Below are 15164 nucleotides of genomic sequence, written 5' to 3' on the forward strand. Positions count from 1 at the left end.
TCCCGGGACACCTGGATGGCTCAGTGGTTGAGCATCTGCCTTTGGCTCATGGCATGATCCTAGATTCCCGAGATCAAGTCCCACATCAGGCTCCTTGCATGGAACCTGCTTCTCCTTCTGCCTATGTTTCTGCCTCTGTGCCTCTCATGAATAAATAAATAAAATATTTTTAAAATAATAATAATAAATGTATTTCTCCTTAATAAGTCTTTTTCCTACAATATTTGAAAATATAACCAAAAAATGACATTCTTTTTAGAACAAAGTAAAGTTCAGTTTTTTGTTTGTTTAGCGAAGTTCAGTTTAAAATCTAAGGTAGTCGGGGATCCCTGGGTGGCGCAGCGGTTTGGCGCCTGCCTTTGGCCCAGGGCGTGATCCTGGAGACCCGGGATCGAATCCCACGTCAGGCTCCCAGTGCATGGAGCCTGCTTCTCCCTCTGCCTGTGTCTCTGCCTCTCTCTCTCTCTCTCTCTGTGACTATCATAAATAAATAAAAAAAAAAAAAAAAAAAAAAAAAAAATCTAAGGTAGTAATAAAACTCAGGACCAATTTCATAGGAGATGCTTTAGAAAAGGAAATTTGATTAAATGAAGGTACATTTGGTTTATTCATTTTATCAATTCATTGATATAATATACCTTATTATAAATAGGAAATAAATTAAACTGGTACAGAACTTAAAGTGGAGATAAACTGAATACCAATTTTAACTTTTAAGATGCACATTCTTTAAAGTGCTATTACAGGGACATGAGTTAGTCTTGGTTTTAAAGGTTCTATAACAATTCAAAGTCACTCTCCTGCTTTACAACAACAAACATTTGTTTCATAAAGGAAAAAGATCACAGACCTTATTATGACATAAAGGGCCTCTCCTAATGTGGTCCCTCCAACCTCATCTCCCATATTCCACCCACCCAATCTATAATTCAGCCACTCCATTCAGTGAACACTGTGTGCCTTTCAGGACAGTGCCCTTGTAGAGGCTAATCCCTCTGCCTGCCATGTCCATTCTCCAAAGGAAATTGATTATTCATAACTGAGGTCTAATGTCTCCAAGACTCACTACCCTAGGCAGAGGTACTCTATGAGAATATTTGTTATACCGTATTAAATAATACATTATTTACATGTTTGCACATGCTTAACCATGTGCTCCTCCTTCATCTTTATACCTGAGTGCCTAGGACATAGAGGGAACTCAATAACGGTCTGTTGTAATAAATATTTAGTGTTCAATAGCTTGATGTAAATGGGCAACAAAATTTTCAAAAGCCTTGGCTATAGGTACATGTGTAAGATTAAGATAGCATAAAACTTCCTTTAGGGCAGCCCAGGTGGCTCAGCGGTTTAGCGCCGCCTTCAGCCCAGGGCGTGATCCCAGAGACCTGGTATTGAATCCCACGTCAGGCTCCCTGCATAAGGGAGCCTGCTTCTCCCTCTGCCTGTGTCTCTGCCTCTCTCTCTCTCTCTCTCTCTCTCTCTCTATGTCTCTCATGAATAAATAAATAAAATCTTAAAAAAAAAAACTTCCTTTAATATCTCTTGAGAAAAATTATTACCATAGGAATATTTCATAATTATTTAAGCTTTGGATAAGCTTCTGACTTAAAACTTTCTTCATCAGGCATTCTAACCTTTGCCTGGCTTTCTGGACCTCTGAATTACACAGAACCATATCCTCAACTGAAAAGTTGTCTGATCTGATTTCCTACTCACTGCAGGAATCCATTCTATGAAATTCCTAACAGGATCTACTAGAACACCTAATACATCAGGAAATCCCCTGCTTGTCAAGACAGCCATTTTTAGATCGTTCTGAGAGAAAAAAATTTGGGGGGAAAAACTATTCAAATACAATGATTATTTCAAGGAGTTGAGCACCTGATTTCCAACAGAACTGTATATTTACTTTATTGATGCACTGATCATAAAGTTCTCATTTATTAACATGTCTGTCTTTCTAATCACTGTGCTCTCCTCTAAGATAGGAAACCATATCTCATTCACACATTTCTGTTTTTCCAGGATCTGGTACAGTGAAAGGAAGGTACATAGTGGACACTTAATAAATTTTTGATAAAAGAATAAACAAGCCTAAATGCAAGGATGGTATCAATAAGCAATGTAATCAACACAAGAAAAATAAGTTAGGAAAGGGAATAGAGATACCTAGCAGTCAGCTGAAAATAGGGATCTAGAGTTGAAGTTGGGACTTATCTTCATAGACAGGACAAACAAGAAGACATGGCAGTGGATGAAATGAACGAGAGAGTGAGTTAGGATTGATAGGTTACCAAAGGAGCAGTCAGGGGTACCATTTCTGAGAAAACAACAAACAAAACAAAGCAGTTTTAGGAAGTGACATGGGGATAAAGGAAAATATATTAATACATTTGGAATAAAGATCATTGGATTTATTGCTTAAGAGATGTTCTTCACAAAAACAGAATACATAAAGATAGAGGGTCTAGTTAAACTATAAGAAAAATAATCCATTTCTTTCATCTGACTCAGTGTCAAAACATTCATTCATTTAACAATAACAGAATCATTGTCTTTTCTTGTCTTCTTTCCAACTTACCTTACACAGTCCCTCAGAAACATAGATTTACATGCAGGTGTATCTTATTGACAAACTAGTACTCTTTTGTCCCTCTACTGATTTATCTTTTCATTTACTTGCTTATTGTTTATTCCCTGCATGATTCAAAGATTTAGAGTTAATACCCTGACTCAGCTTTATATGAGGTTTTATTTTTTTTTTTTAAAGGTATGCCTTTTCTACTCTAAAAATCTATACTTCCAGGGGTGCTTGGGTGGCTCAGACAATTAAGCTGTCTGCCTTCCGTTCAAGTCCTAGAGTCCTGGTATCGAACCTGTGTAGGGCTCCCTGATCAGCAGAAAGCCTGCTTCTCCCTTTCCCTCTGCTACTCCCCCTGCTTGTGCTCTTTATCTCTGTCAAATAAATAATTTTAGAAAAAAATACAGTTCCAAAAAAATCTAAACTAATTTAAAGTTCCAAACATTCTCAAATAATATAGAAGCGAATAATTTCCCCATTTAATGAATAGAGAAAACACATGAAGATGTAGATCTTAGTTGTTAAGTTAGTCTTGCTAGCTAAGGAATTCATTCCCATACCAAACTAGAAACAAATACTTTTAAATTCATGTCTCAGAAAAATTACACATTTCAACATGTGTGTCCCAGACCTATCATCCAGGTTGCTCTAAGGATGAAACCATAATGTTCTATATAGAAATATAAAGAGCATATTATGTTTTTCTACTGCCATATTCCATCCATAATCCTATCTTACTCTCAGTAACACAAATAAACTTTACTAGTTGTATTAAAATTTTAAGATCTTGGAGGTGCTTGGGTGGTTTAGTTGGTTAAGTGTTTGCCTTCAGCTCAGTCATGATCCTGAGGTCCTGCGATGGAGCCCAGCATTGGGCTCCCTGCTCAGCGGGGAGCCTGCTTCTCCCTTTCCTCCCTGCTCCTGCTCTCTCTCACTATCTTTGTCTCTCTCTTTCTCTCTCTAAGTAAATAAATAAGATTTAAAAAAAAAAATTTAAGATCTTCAACATTCATTCAAACACACAGAGTACCTTTTATAGGCCAAGCTGTAGCCTTGCTTACTTATAAAGTAAATGTGAGCTAAGACCTAAAGATGTGAGAGAGTTTGTCATGTAAATACATAGTGGATGAGTATTCCAAGATGATGACTGAAGGGCAAGTCAAAGCTCATAGCAAAGAGGTTACTGTAGCTTTTTAAAAAAAAGTGAACAAGAAAGTAATATCAGATGAGCATAGAAAGGTAGCTGAGGGCCATATCAAATCGGCCATTAATAATGACAACTTTTTGGTAATATGGAAAAGAGAAGGTTTCTGAGCACAGTAGTGATATGATCTGATTTACTTTGAAAATAATTAGTCTGTTTGCTGAATGGAGAAAATTGTAGGGGCACAGAGCAAGAGAAGAAGCAAGGAAAAAAATCAAGAGACTATTTCCTTAATCCAGATGATAAATAAGTGGTAGCAAGGGAAGTTGTGAGAAATGGCTGACTGGAGATATTAAAAAGGAAGACTTGATAGGCTTTATTTTTATATTAGAATGATGTGTGAGAGAAAGGTAAAGAGAGGTTGATGACCTCCTTACTTCACTAAGACAAAGAATTTCCATATATTTGAACTTTCTTTTATAAGCCTGTCTATTCCATGTCTATAGACTCTGCCTTCTATTAGTTACTGTGGATAAACTGTTTCTGTTCAACCCAAGGAGTGTTTTGGCCTGAGCAGCTGTAAGAATGGAGGTGCTGCCATTTACTAAATTGGGAAATCCTTACAGGGAATGAATTATGTAGTAGACATTCAAGTGAAAATGTCAAATAGGCAATTAAATATACAAGCCTGGAATTCAAATAAAAATGTGAAAGATGAAAGAAAGGGAAGGGAAGGGAAGGAAAAGGAAAGGAAGGGAAGACGGTATTTAAAGCCTTGAGAATAGAGATCAATCACCCAAGGGACTGAGTGTAAATAAGAGGTTCAAGGACACATCCTTTGGAGACTCTTAAGTTTAGAGGTTGAGAAAATGAGGGAGAGAGTGGAGTTAGAGGAAAACCAAGAATAGTATTCTGGAATCCACTAAAATATAATCTCACTACTCTGGGATTATAAACTAATAATTATAAAAAAAAATAATAGGGCCTTAAACACCATCTGTAATGGGTATTCAGCTTCATTCTTCCTGACTCTGTCTCCCCCTTGGCATCACGACATCACACATCCTCTGTGAAAATGTCATCTACTCTCCTGGGTTTTTTTTTTTTTTTTTTTTTTTTTTTTTTTTTTTTACTCTCCTGGTTTTACCTATATAAATCCCACATATAAAAGTGCTATTATAAGACTTATTTTATAACTTTATATGACTTAGGAACTTTGTTATACAATATTTTACTTTGGGGAAAAAAGTTTGGAAAAAATTTTCCAGCCTATTGGGAAAATCCTGGCTGGTCAAATTTGCAAAATAACTTTCTAGTGCAAGATTTTCTTTTATGTATTTGGTTTGAAATCTTTTTTAAAAGACAGTTAAATGGATTTTTTACTATATTTGCATGGTTCTTCAAAAGCTGTAATAAAATTTTTCATACCAGATCCTATCAAGAATTCTTATTTTTCTAGGTATTTTTGAGACTTAAAGAAATAGAAAAGAATATATTACCTGGTTGGCACAAAATCTTGTAGCCAAAAATAGGATATCAGTGTTGATAATATTATGGATAAAGAGGTTGCAAATCCTTTTAAAATATTGTCTGCATATTTAATAACAGCAGCTATTACAAGGCCTCCAAGTGCCTGCAAAAGTTTTAAAAGATTATTTTAAACAAGCATATATTAAACTGCTTTTCAAAACAATCTCATTACTCAATGAAGCTTTAGGCTTTTGTCCTATAAATTTAATCACATTATAATAAGTTTTTTTATTGATATCCTAAAACCAACAGACTTCCAGGTTTTATTCCACAGCCCTTTTATATCATGAAGTACCAATGTAATGTGTGGTTTGTTATAATACAGTTTGACTATACTGTGAATAAAATATCTATCCTCAACCAATTTAAGTAATTAAACATCACTTGTTCAGACAAATGTGGAAAGACTGGTCACTTGGATCAGTAAAATGTTTTTATTTTGAAGTAAAAATGAAATGTAACTTGAAATTTATTTTCCTAACCTTTCAATTGGCTCCTAAATTGGCGTTCATCCTCCAGCTTCTTGCCATTCAGTTCACTTATTGCTGTCGAATTACCCTTCCTGAAAAAACTGTAGAAAGAACTTTCTACCAAATAAATCCCTCTCAAATTCCAAACTGTGCCTCTTTAAATAATGAGGCTTTATATCATTACATTACTTTGTTTTCTACGTATAAACTCCTAAATCTGGGTTACCATGTTAAAAACTTTCACTATACCTATTCACATGACAGAAGCTTATTATTAGTAAAAGTCACAAACTATGCCAATTGAGCTCACTACATATTGATGTTTGAGTCCCATTACCTCCTGGCAATGTACTCATTCATCTATTTAGTCTCTGATGAATCCCTCATGTTAACTGTACCAAACCTTCTTTATTTTACTCAAGTCTTAGGGGAACATGGCTTTTCTCTGCTAGAATAAGAGCCATCACACAAACTCTCCTGCTTACCCTATCTCTCCTTAAAATTTCCTCTAAATTTTCACTTATCCTTGTCTCCTTCTCTCCTATCTTAAGAATAGAAGTATCCTACCTGCTTTCAAAATACAACCAGCCTTTGCCACCTTCACCCAACTTCCATAAAAGACCTTGCTTCTCACAGCTTCAAATACCTCTAAAGAAAGGCTTTGTGAGGAGAGTGACTTGTCTCTTCACTTTTATATCTTCCTGAGTAAACAAGTATAATTTTGATAATGAAATTACTTAACCCTTGAACAATTTCAAATTATAAACTGAGATAATTTGACAGGAATATTTTAATATGTAACTACAATATGTGACTATAAATTGTTACAGATTTAAATATCTAGATCTGCTTTTGAGCCTTAATGGGCTAATCACAGACTTCCTGTATAACACAAATTTGTAGGAAAATCAAGCTTATATTTGCCTTCAGCTTCAACTCTTTTATTCTTCAACTTGATTTTAATTATGTCAAATTTAAATACTACAAAGTTCATTTATGACCTTTTCAAAGTAAGTTTTCATTATGGCATTAAGACCAGTTCTATTTTTAACTTCCCAGAATAAACTAAATATAATGAGAACACCAACAAGAGGGTTCTTTTCCCCTCACATCATACATCAGGAGCTACTCTGATTCTATACATTAAAATAAGGTTTATTAGCATTAAGACTTTAAATGCTTTACCTGAAGAATAACAACTATCCAAGTCAGTCGGTTATATCCCTGAAAAAATCCATTCTTGGACACCAATTCTCCATCATAAATGTACACACCCATTAATCCAAATATACTCCCAAAGAAACCTAAATAAATAAATAAATAAATAAAGCTTATGTCATGTGTCATTTAGTCTGTCTGGAGAGATATTTTTCCATTGACATTGCAAATAATTTTATATTTACCTTTTCCTTTTCAATAAAATCTAACTACTTTAAAAATCTTTTACTTGGGGCGGGGGGTGGGGGGCACCTGAGTGGCTCAGTTGAAGCGTCTGCCTTTGGCTCAGGTCATGATCCTGGGATCCTGGGATCAAGGCCTGCATCTGGCTCCATGCTCAGCGGGAAGCCTGCTTCTCTCTCTCCCTCTAGCCCTCCCCCTGACTCATGCTCTCTCTCTCAAAAAAATAAAGAGCTTTAAAAAAATTAAGTTATGAAAGTACAATAAGTAGTATCTAAAAATTCAAAGCTAAGAAATAGGCAACATCCAAAGCTGTTAGTTCTAAAGTCTCACTGTTAAGAAAAGCCAGCTCAGTGAGAGGAGAAACTGTATCTTATCCACTGATGCATTCCTTACTTCTTCCACAGAATTAGAATTTATCAAATGACCTGCTGGATCAAAGAGATTTCCAGGGGCAATCCTAAGCTACAAAAAAAGAAATGGATGCCTTAAGGGCTACTCTCGTGATATTTGTAGTCAAAGAATGCAGAGTGAAGCAGTATTTTTTTATTAAGCTATAACTACTTGAGAGTCCATGATGGAAAGGAATTGAAAGGTATATGAAAAAAAAAAAAAAAAAAAAGAAAAAAAAAAAAAAAAGAAAGGTATATGAAATGTTCTTTTAATTTTATTTATAACAACTCAATCATTTTTAATAAGGTTTTTATTTATGTCTTTGGTTTTTTTTTATGTCTTTGTTTTTTAAAGATTTTTATTTATTTATTCATGAGAGAATGAGTTTTTTATTTTAATCCCAGTATAGTTAACATATAGTGTTCTATTAGTTTCAGGTGTATATCAATCATTTTAAGAGGTCTAATTTGAACATGAAAATACAAATTTACAAAATTAGGGGAAAAAAAAGAAACACTTATGATGGTATTAGTTTTTCTCTGTTTTAATTATAAAAAATAACATTTGAGGGGAGCCTGGGTGGCTCAGTAAGTTAAGCAGCCAGTTCTTGGTTTTGGCTCAGAAGGGTCATAAGATCAAGCCTGGAGTCGGGCTCTGTGTGGAATCTCCTTGGGAGTCTCTTTCCCTCAATCTCTGTTCCTCCCCTCACTCATGTTCTATAAATGAATGAATGAATGAATGAATGAATGAATGAATCTTTTTAGAAATAAATAAAAATACACTTGATAATGATGAAACAAGGTATATAGTACAAAAGGTCAAAACATGTCCATATGTACAGATCTACTACATTCTATCAGTTGTATAATATTTCATTGTATGGATAATAATAATAATAATATGAAATAAATACATAACATCATGTGCCATAGGTTGTTCTAAGTGCTTTATGTATGTTAACTCACAACAATCCTTTTTTTTTTTTTTTTTTTTTTAACTCACAACAATCCTATTAGGTGCTCTTACGCCCATTTTATAGATGAAGAAATTGATACACAAAGAAGTTAAATAAACGTGTCTGAGCTCATACTGCTGATAAGTGATGGACTCTGGATTTGAATCCGGACAGTGTGGTTCTGTATTCTATGATCTTAACCACTGCACTATTTAATCATATTGATAATTTGAGCAATCTTCTACATGTTTTCTATTTTTTACAATTATAACCAATGCTAAAATAAATAACCTTGAACATCTTTGTGCTCTTTATGTAAGTGTACCTGTAGGATAAATTCTTATCCAGAAGTGGAATTTTTGCATCAAAGCATTTATTTAAAAATTTTTTAAACACTCCCAATTTGAGATCCAATAAGGTTTTATCCAATCTGTACTCCAAGCAACCACAGGTAATAAAGAGTTCCTGTTTCTCCACTCTCTGGCTAACACTGAAACTTATCAATTTGCTAATCTTTGACCATTTGATACTTGAAAAATATTATTGAAATGTCTTAATTTCAGGGCACCTGGGAGGCTCAGTTGCTTAAGCATCTGACTTCCACTCAGGTCCTGGGATACAGTTGGCTCTGTGCTCAGCGGGCAATCTGCTTCTCCCTCTCCCTTTGCCCCTGCCCCTGCTCAGGCATGTGCTTGTGTACACATGCTCTGGTGTGCTTTTTCTCTCTCTCAAATAAATAAAATCTTTTAAAAAAATAAATATTTTAATTTCTGTTTCTGTAATCTCAAGTTATCTACAACCTATGTAACCTTTTCAAAACTTTGAATTAGCTTACCACTCATTAAACTGTATTTTGAGGTCAAATTAAAGAATAAGAAACCCATGAAGTACCATAGAATCGTGAATTCTGGCTTTTCATTTTTATAATTTGTAAGATTTTATTTATTTAAAAAAATAAATATTTATTTAGGCTCCCCCTGATGTGGGACTCTATCCTGGGACTCCAGGATCACGCCCTGAGCCAACGGCAGATACTCAACCACTGAGCAACCCAGGGGCACCTGTACTTGCCTTATAGACAAATAAACAAAAAGAAACTAATTTAATCTTTAAAAGTATTTACTTTGAATATTCTTAAACAGTTTGATACATTTCTACAAATTTAAATCCTGTGATAAAAATGAAGGTTTAGGGATCCCTAGGTGGTGCAGCGGTTTGGCACCTGCCTTTGGCCCAGGGCGTGATCCTGGAGACCCGGGATCGAATCCCACGTCGGGCTCCCGGTGCATGGAGCCTGATTCTCCCTCTGCCTGTGTCTCTGCCTCTCTCTCTCTCTCTCTCTCTCTCTCTCTGTGACTATCATAAATAAATAAAAATTAAAAAAAAAAAATGAAGGTTTAGGGGATCCCTGGATGCATGGTCCTGGAGACCTGGTATCGGGTCCCACGTCGGGCTCCCTGCGTGGAGCCTGCTTCTCCCTCTGCCTGTGTCTCTGCCTGTGTCTCTGCCTCTCTCTGTGTGTCTCTCTCATGAATAAATAAATAAAATCTTTTTTAAAAAATTAAAATCGCTGGAAAAATGGACTAATCAAATTTGGGATGGTTTGACTTAAAATGAAGGCCATTAAGAGTAGACATTCACTATGGAGTGTCTGCTGCTACCAAAGGAGACATGGTATAACCTATTAAGTTGATATAGACAGAAAAAAAATGTTTTCAAAGATGAGCTCCAAAATCACAAGAACAGGCTTAAGATAGAATGGTTGATCTGCAACTGAGCTGTCTCTCACATGTAGCATTTTCCAAAATGAATATATACCAGGAATACTAGATTCTGGAATCTTTGTATGAAGAATTAAAGGTTATAATACTATATATAAATAGTTTAAATATTTGTTCAAAGGCAATCCTTCAATATATGAGGTGTTTTTCTTGTTTTAAGCTATTCACCTTCAGTTAGAAAAATGATATATTTAAAGCCTAAAACATAGCATTTTATTATTTTTTTTAATACTTTATTTATTCATGAGAGACACAGAGAGGCAGAGACATAGACAGCGAGAGAGGCGGGCTCCCTGACTCGATCTCAGGACCAGGATCACACCCTGAGCTGAAGGCAGACCCTCAACTGCTGAGCCACCCAGGCATCTCTAAAACAACATTTTAAAATAAAAGCTGTAAGATTAAAAAAAAAAAAAAAGATTTTATTTATTCATTTGAGAGAGAAAGAAAGAGAGAGAATGAACAGGCGGAGAGGTAGAGGGAGAAGCAGACTCTCCACTGAGCAAGGAGCCCGATGTAGGGCTTGATCCCAAGACCCTGAGATCATGACCTAAGCCAAAGGCAAACGCGCAGCTTACTGAGCCACCTAGGCACCCCTGTATTAAGATTTTAAAACAAACAAACAAAAAAAAAAAGATTTTAAAACAAAGATGAAAATTTCATCATTTCAAACTTTCTCCATTTAAGTATCTTTTTTTTTTCTTTTTCAGTTTCACTTAGGTAAAATTAACAAGTAAAATTGTAAGGTATTTAAGATGTATATCATGGGTATTTGATATAAATCGATATAAATCGTGATAACAGTTGATAGCACTGAATCATATAATTGAAATTGCCAAGTATTTTAATCTCCTTTTCCAGGAGGAAAATAGGTTATTTGTTTTTTTTTTTTTTTTTTTTTTTTTTTTTTTTTTTTTTTTTATTGGTGTTCAATTTACTAACATACAGAATAACACCCAGTGCCCGTCACCCATTCACTCCCACCCCCCGCCCTCCTCCCCTTCTACCACCCCTAGTTCGTTTCCCAGAGTTAGCAGTCTTTACGTTCTGTCTCCCTTTCTGATATTTCCCACACATTTCTTCTCCCTTCCCTTGTTTTCCCTTTCACTATTAGAAAATAGGTTATTTGTAACATCTTCTCTAAGAACTGAGCAATCAAGAATAAAGTTCCTAAGTCTTCAAATAGTGAGGACCGAAACAGGCTATGTACACCCTTATGTCATAGGCTTAAAATTCCATATTCTTCAGTAAAAGGCATTCATTTAAAATATAATGTTTTAAAAGGCAAAAATCTTTTTTTTTTTTTTTTTTTTTTTTAAAAGGCAAAAATCTTGCCAGGTATTTGTATCAATGGCAGATTTCATGAGTGGCTTATTTATTTAACGATATGTAGTAATATTTAAATCTAACAATATAATCATTTAAAAAAATCATATTAGAAAGCACTTAAAACTTACCAAGTTGAATGTTTCTTATCCACACTGATTGTTTGGTTTCTTTTAAGATTTTCTCAAAGTAAACCCCAGCAAAACCACTTGAAAAACATGCTGTGAGTACTGCCATGAGGCCTACAAACTGAGAGCCAGCTGACAGTTCCTTAGAATCAAGCTCTTGAGAATCTGAGGGCCACTGAACAAAAAGAAAAACAAAACCAGAGTTTAGTTCTTATATTTTACAAAGTGCATTTTTAGAGTCCACTCTCAGACCTTAAGATAAAAGTGCAACCAATACCATTCTTGGGGATTGCAGAGGAGAGCTTCTGAAAGAAAACCTTAGAATCATTTTAATTGTTTCCCCCTGTGATATTACTGTTACAACTCACAATTTCTAAAAATTCCCTAAAAAAGAAAAAAAAAGTAAATGCACAGATGCACAAAACAGCTTCCTAAGAAGTTATGTTGTAGAAATTCAGAGTGTGAACTGTTAGAGTAGCAAAAATGAGTCTGGAATTGTGGTAATTATGGAAGGTCCATATGGTATCATGTCAACCACTGTGAGCTTTATCCTATAGATCAGTGTTCCTGAAACTATCATCTTCATGTTTTTTTCATGTTCTACCTGAACAATTGATATTTTCATCTAAAACACCTCACTTTTTGGGATGCCTGGATGGCTCAGTGGTTGAGCGTCTGCCTTTGGCTCAGGGCGTGATCCTGGAGTCCCAGGATCGAGTTCCATATCAGGCTCCCTGCATGGAAACTGCTTCTCCCTCTGTTTATGTCTCTGCCTCTCTATGTCTTTGTGTCTCTCATGAATAAATAAATAAAATCTTTTTAAAAATAAAAAAAAAAACCCTCACTTTTTAAAATATAATATCTACTTTAGCTTATCCTTGGCAGTATCTATGAAAATATGGGTTTGAAATGACAAGTTAAATTTCTGTAATATTCATTTAAAAATAACTACTAGAAAATTTATTCAAGGGACGCCTGGTGGCTCAGCTGTTGGGTGTTGCCTTTGGCTCAGGTCATGATCCCAGGATCCAGGATCGAGTCCCGCCTCGGGCTCCTTGCAGGGAGCCTGCTTCTCCCTTCTGCTTATGTCTCTGCTTCTCTCTGTCCGTGTCTCTTATTAATAAATAAATAAAATCTTTAAAAAATAATAAAAATAAAATTATCCAAGCAGCACCTAGCTGGCTCAAATGGTAGAGCATGCAACTCTTGATCTAGGGGTTATAAGTTTGAGCCCCACACTGTGTATAGAGGTTACTTAAAAATAGCTTTAAAAAATGCTTGCGCTGTTTTAAATATACATATACTTATTCATGATAGACATACTACACTCTAGGGAAAGTAACAGATATACCACATTCTGGATGGCAAGAAACTAACATGACTGGATTTGTTTTTAGATAAACCATAGTGGTTACTATGTGGAGTTTGAGTTTTAAGGGATGGGTAAGAGTGAAGTAAAAAAAAAAAAAAAAATCAGGAGGCAAATGATCCTGTGAGAAACAAAGAAGACATGAACTGGGGAAGTGATAATAGAGACAGTTAAGACAAGAATCAAGAAGCATTAGAAAGCAGAATCAGGGGCACCTGGGTGTCTCAGTCAGTTAAGGATCTGCCTTCAGGTCAGGTCAGGCTCTCTGCCCAGTAGTCTGCTTCTCCTTCTCCCTCTGCCCCTCCCCCCTGCTTGTGCTCCCTTGCACGCTCTTGCTCCCTCACTCTCTCTCTCAAATAAATAAATAAATAATATATTAAGAAAGAAAAAAGAAGGCAGAATCAGCAAGGTCTTAGTGACCGATTATATATACAGGCAGAAGGAAGAATCTAGGCCAACTCCTAGGCAGAGTAATAATGAAGGAAAAAATAGAAACAAGACAGGTTTGGTGGAGGAACAGATAAAGTTTAGTTTTGGATATGCTTAGTTTATAAGTCCTATTGACTCAGCAAGCTAAGATGTCCAACAGATACTTAGATATACAAATCTGAAATTATATGTGGTGACATAGACCAAGGAACCATGAACATTTAAGTGTTAAAAACTACAGAATGGATGAAGTCTCCAAAAATAAAGACATAATTTAAGGGAAATAACAAGCCTACCAGCAACCCCAGTATCAAGAATCAAGGAAGAAGACCCCAGGAAGGAACTCCAAAAAGAAACATTTGAAAGATGAGAAGAACCAGGAAAGAATGGTTATCAGGGAAGCTGATAGACAATAAAAAGGGAGTGATTAATAATCTCAAATGCTCAGACATCCAATAAAAATCAGATTTATTTCATATACAGTATCTTATTTCCCTAACTAGATTGTTCATTTTTTAATGTCAGACAATTTTATTTTTATTTATTTTAATTTTAAGAATTTCACTGATTCATTCATTCCTTTGTTTAAATTCCACTTATATTAGTTTTAGATGTACAATATAGTAATTTAACAATTCTATATATTACTCAGCACTCAAGATCAGTGTACTCTTAATCCCCTTCACCTATTTCCATATCTCCCTACCTGCCTCCTCTCTGGTAACCATTAGTTTGTCATGTATGGTTAAGGGTCTGTTTTTTGGCTTATCTCCTTTTTTCTTTATTTTTTTGTTTCTTAAATGTCATATATGAGTGAAATCATATATACATACAGAGTAGACTCAGGCATAAGAAAGAATGAAATCAAAAAAAAAAAGAAAGAATGAAATCTTGCCATGTATAACAACATAGATGGATCTAGAGAGTATAAGGCTAAGTGAAATAAGTCAGTCAGATTTTTATTTATTTATTATTAGTTGCAGCCCCAATGTAGTATCTTGCTCAAAGGAAGCCCTCAAAAAATGTCAATTGTGAGAATAGGCATTTACTCACTTCAACAAATAACAGAACCGTATTCTCCATACACAATAAATAAGGTTTTGAAATTGTGATAAAATGAAAGGTATACTTATCTTGCTTGAATAGTTACCTGTACAAAAGCAACTCCTGTCATCAAAATTACCAGGGAGAGCCACTGGTACACACCTAATTTTTTACTAAGCATAGACACAGAAAATAATGCTGTTGTAAGAATTTTCAATTGATATGTAACCTGAAAAAGAAAACAGGTAATATTATTGTTTGTTTGTCTGTTTCTTAAAAGAGCCACTAGAAATATATTCTAAGTACCTGATACGTAGCTGCATCCAGATTTGACAGTGCCACATAGAGTAAATTATTCTGAAGAGTATATATCCCTGATGGAATAGCAAGTTTAAGCGTTTCCATAGGTTTATTAAGTATTTCATCATGTAGTATTCGATTCAGTGCTCTTAGACTACATTCTTAAAAAGAAAAAAAAAAAAACATGAAATGAGTAAAATCATTAACTCTGAATAAGTTACATACTCTCTCAAGGCTTCAGTTTTCTCAACTGAAGATAGAAATAGGCCTACATGTTAAGATACTTTTAGATCTAGGGATGCCTGGGTGGCTC

General features: G+C 35.0%; 1 protein-coding gene across 8 annotated transcripts in view; it reads right to left on the reverse strand.

The window, feature by feature from the left end:
* Positions 1-15164, reverse strand: part of SLC35A3 (solute carrier family 35 member A3) — a 55617-nt gene that overhangs the window by 4836 nt on the left and 35617 nt on the right. For 5 of the 8 annotated variants that reach the window (XM_025417518.3, XM_025417519.3, XM_025417521.2 and 2 more), the window contains exons 3-8: positions 14858-15012; positions 14658-14780; positions 11713-11884; positions 6914-7032; positions 5228-5361; positions 2173-2323 (exon numbers count right to left, since the gene is read on the reverse strand). In XM_025417518.3, coding sequence (XP_025273303.1) covers positions 2173-2323; positions 5228-5361; positions 6914-7032; positions 11713-11884; positions 14658-14780; positions 14858-15012 — 854 coding nt within the window. Of the gene's footprint in view, positions 1-2172; positions 2324-5227; positions 5830-6913; positions 7033-11712; positions 11885-14657; positions 14781-14857; positions 15013-15164 lie in introns of those variants that run through there. The other 3 variants (XM_049111632.1, XM_025417523.3, XM_049111633.1) reach the window with 2 other exon arrangements.

This window comes from Canis lupus, chromosome 6 (assembly GCF_003254725.2).
Source record: "Canis lupus dingo isolate Sandy chromosome 6, ASM325472v2, whole genome shotgun sequence".
NCBI lineage: Eukaryota > Metazoa > Chordata > Mammalia > Carnivora > Canidae > Canis > Canis lupus.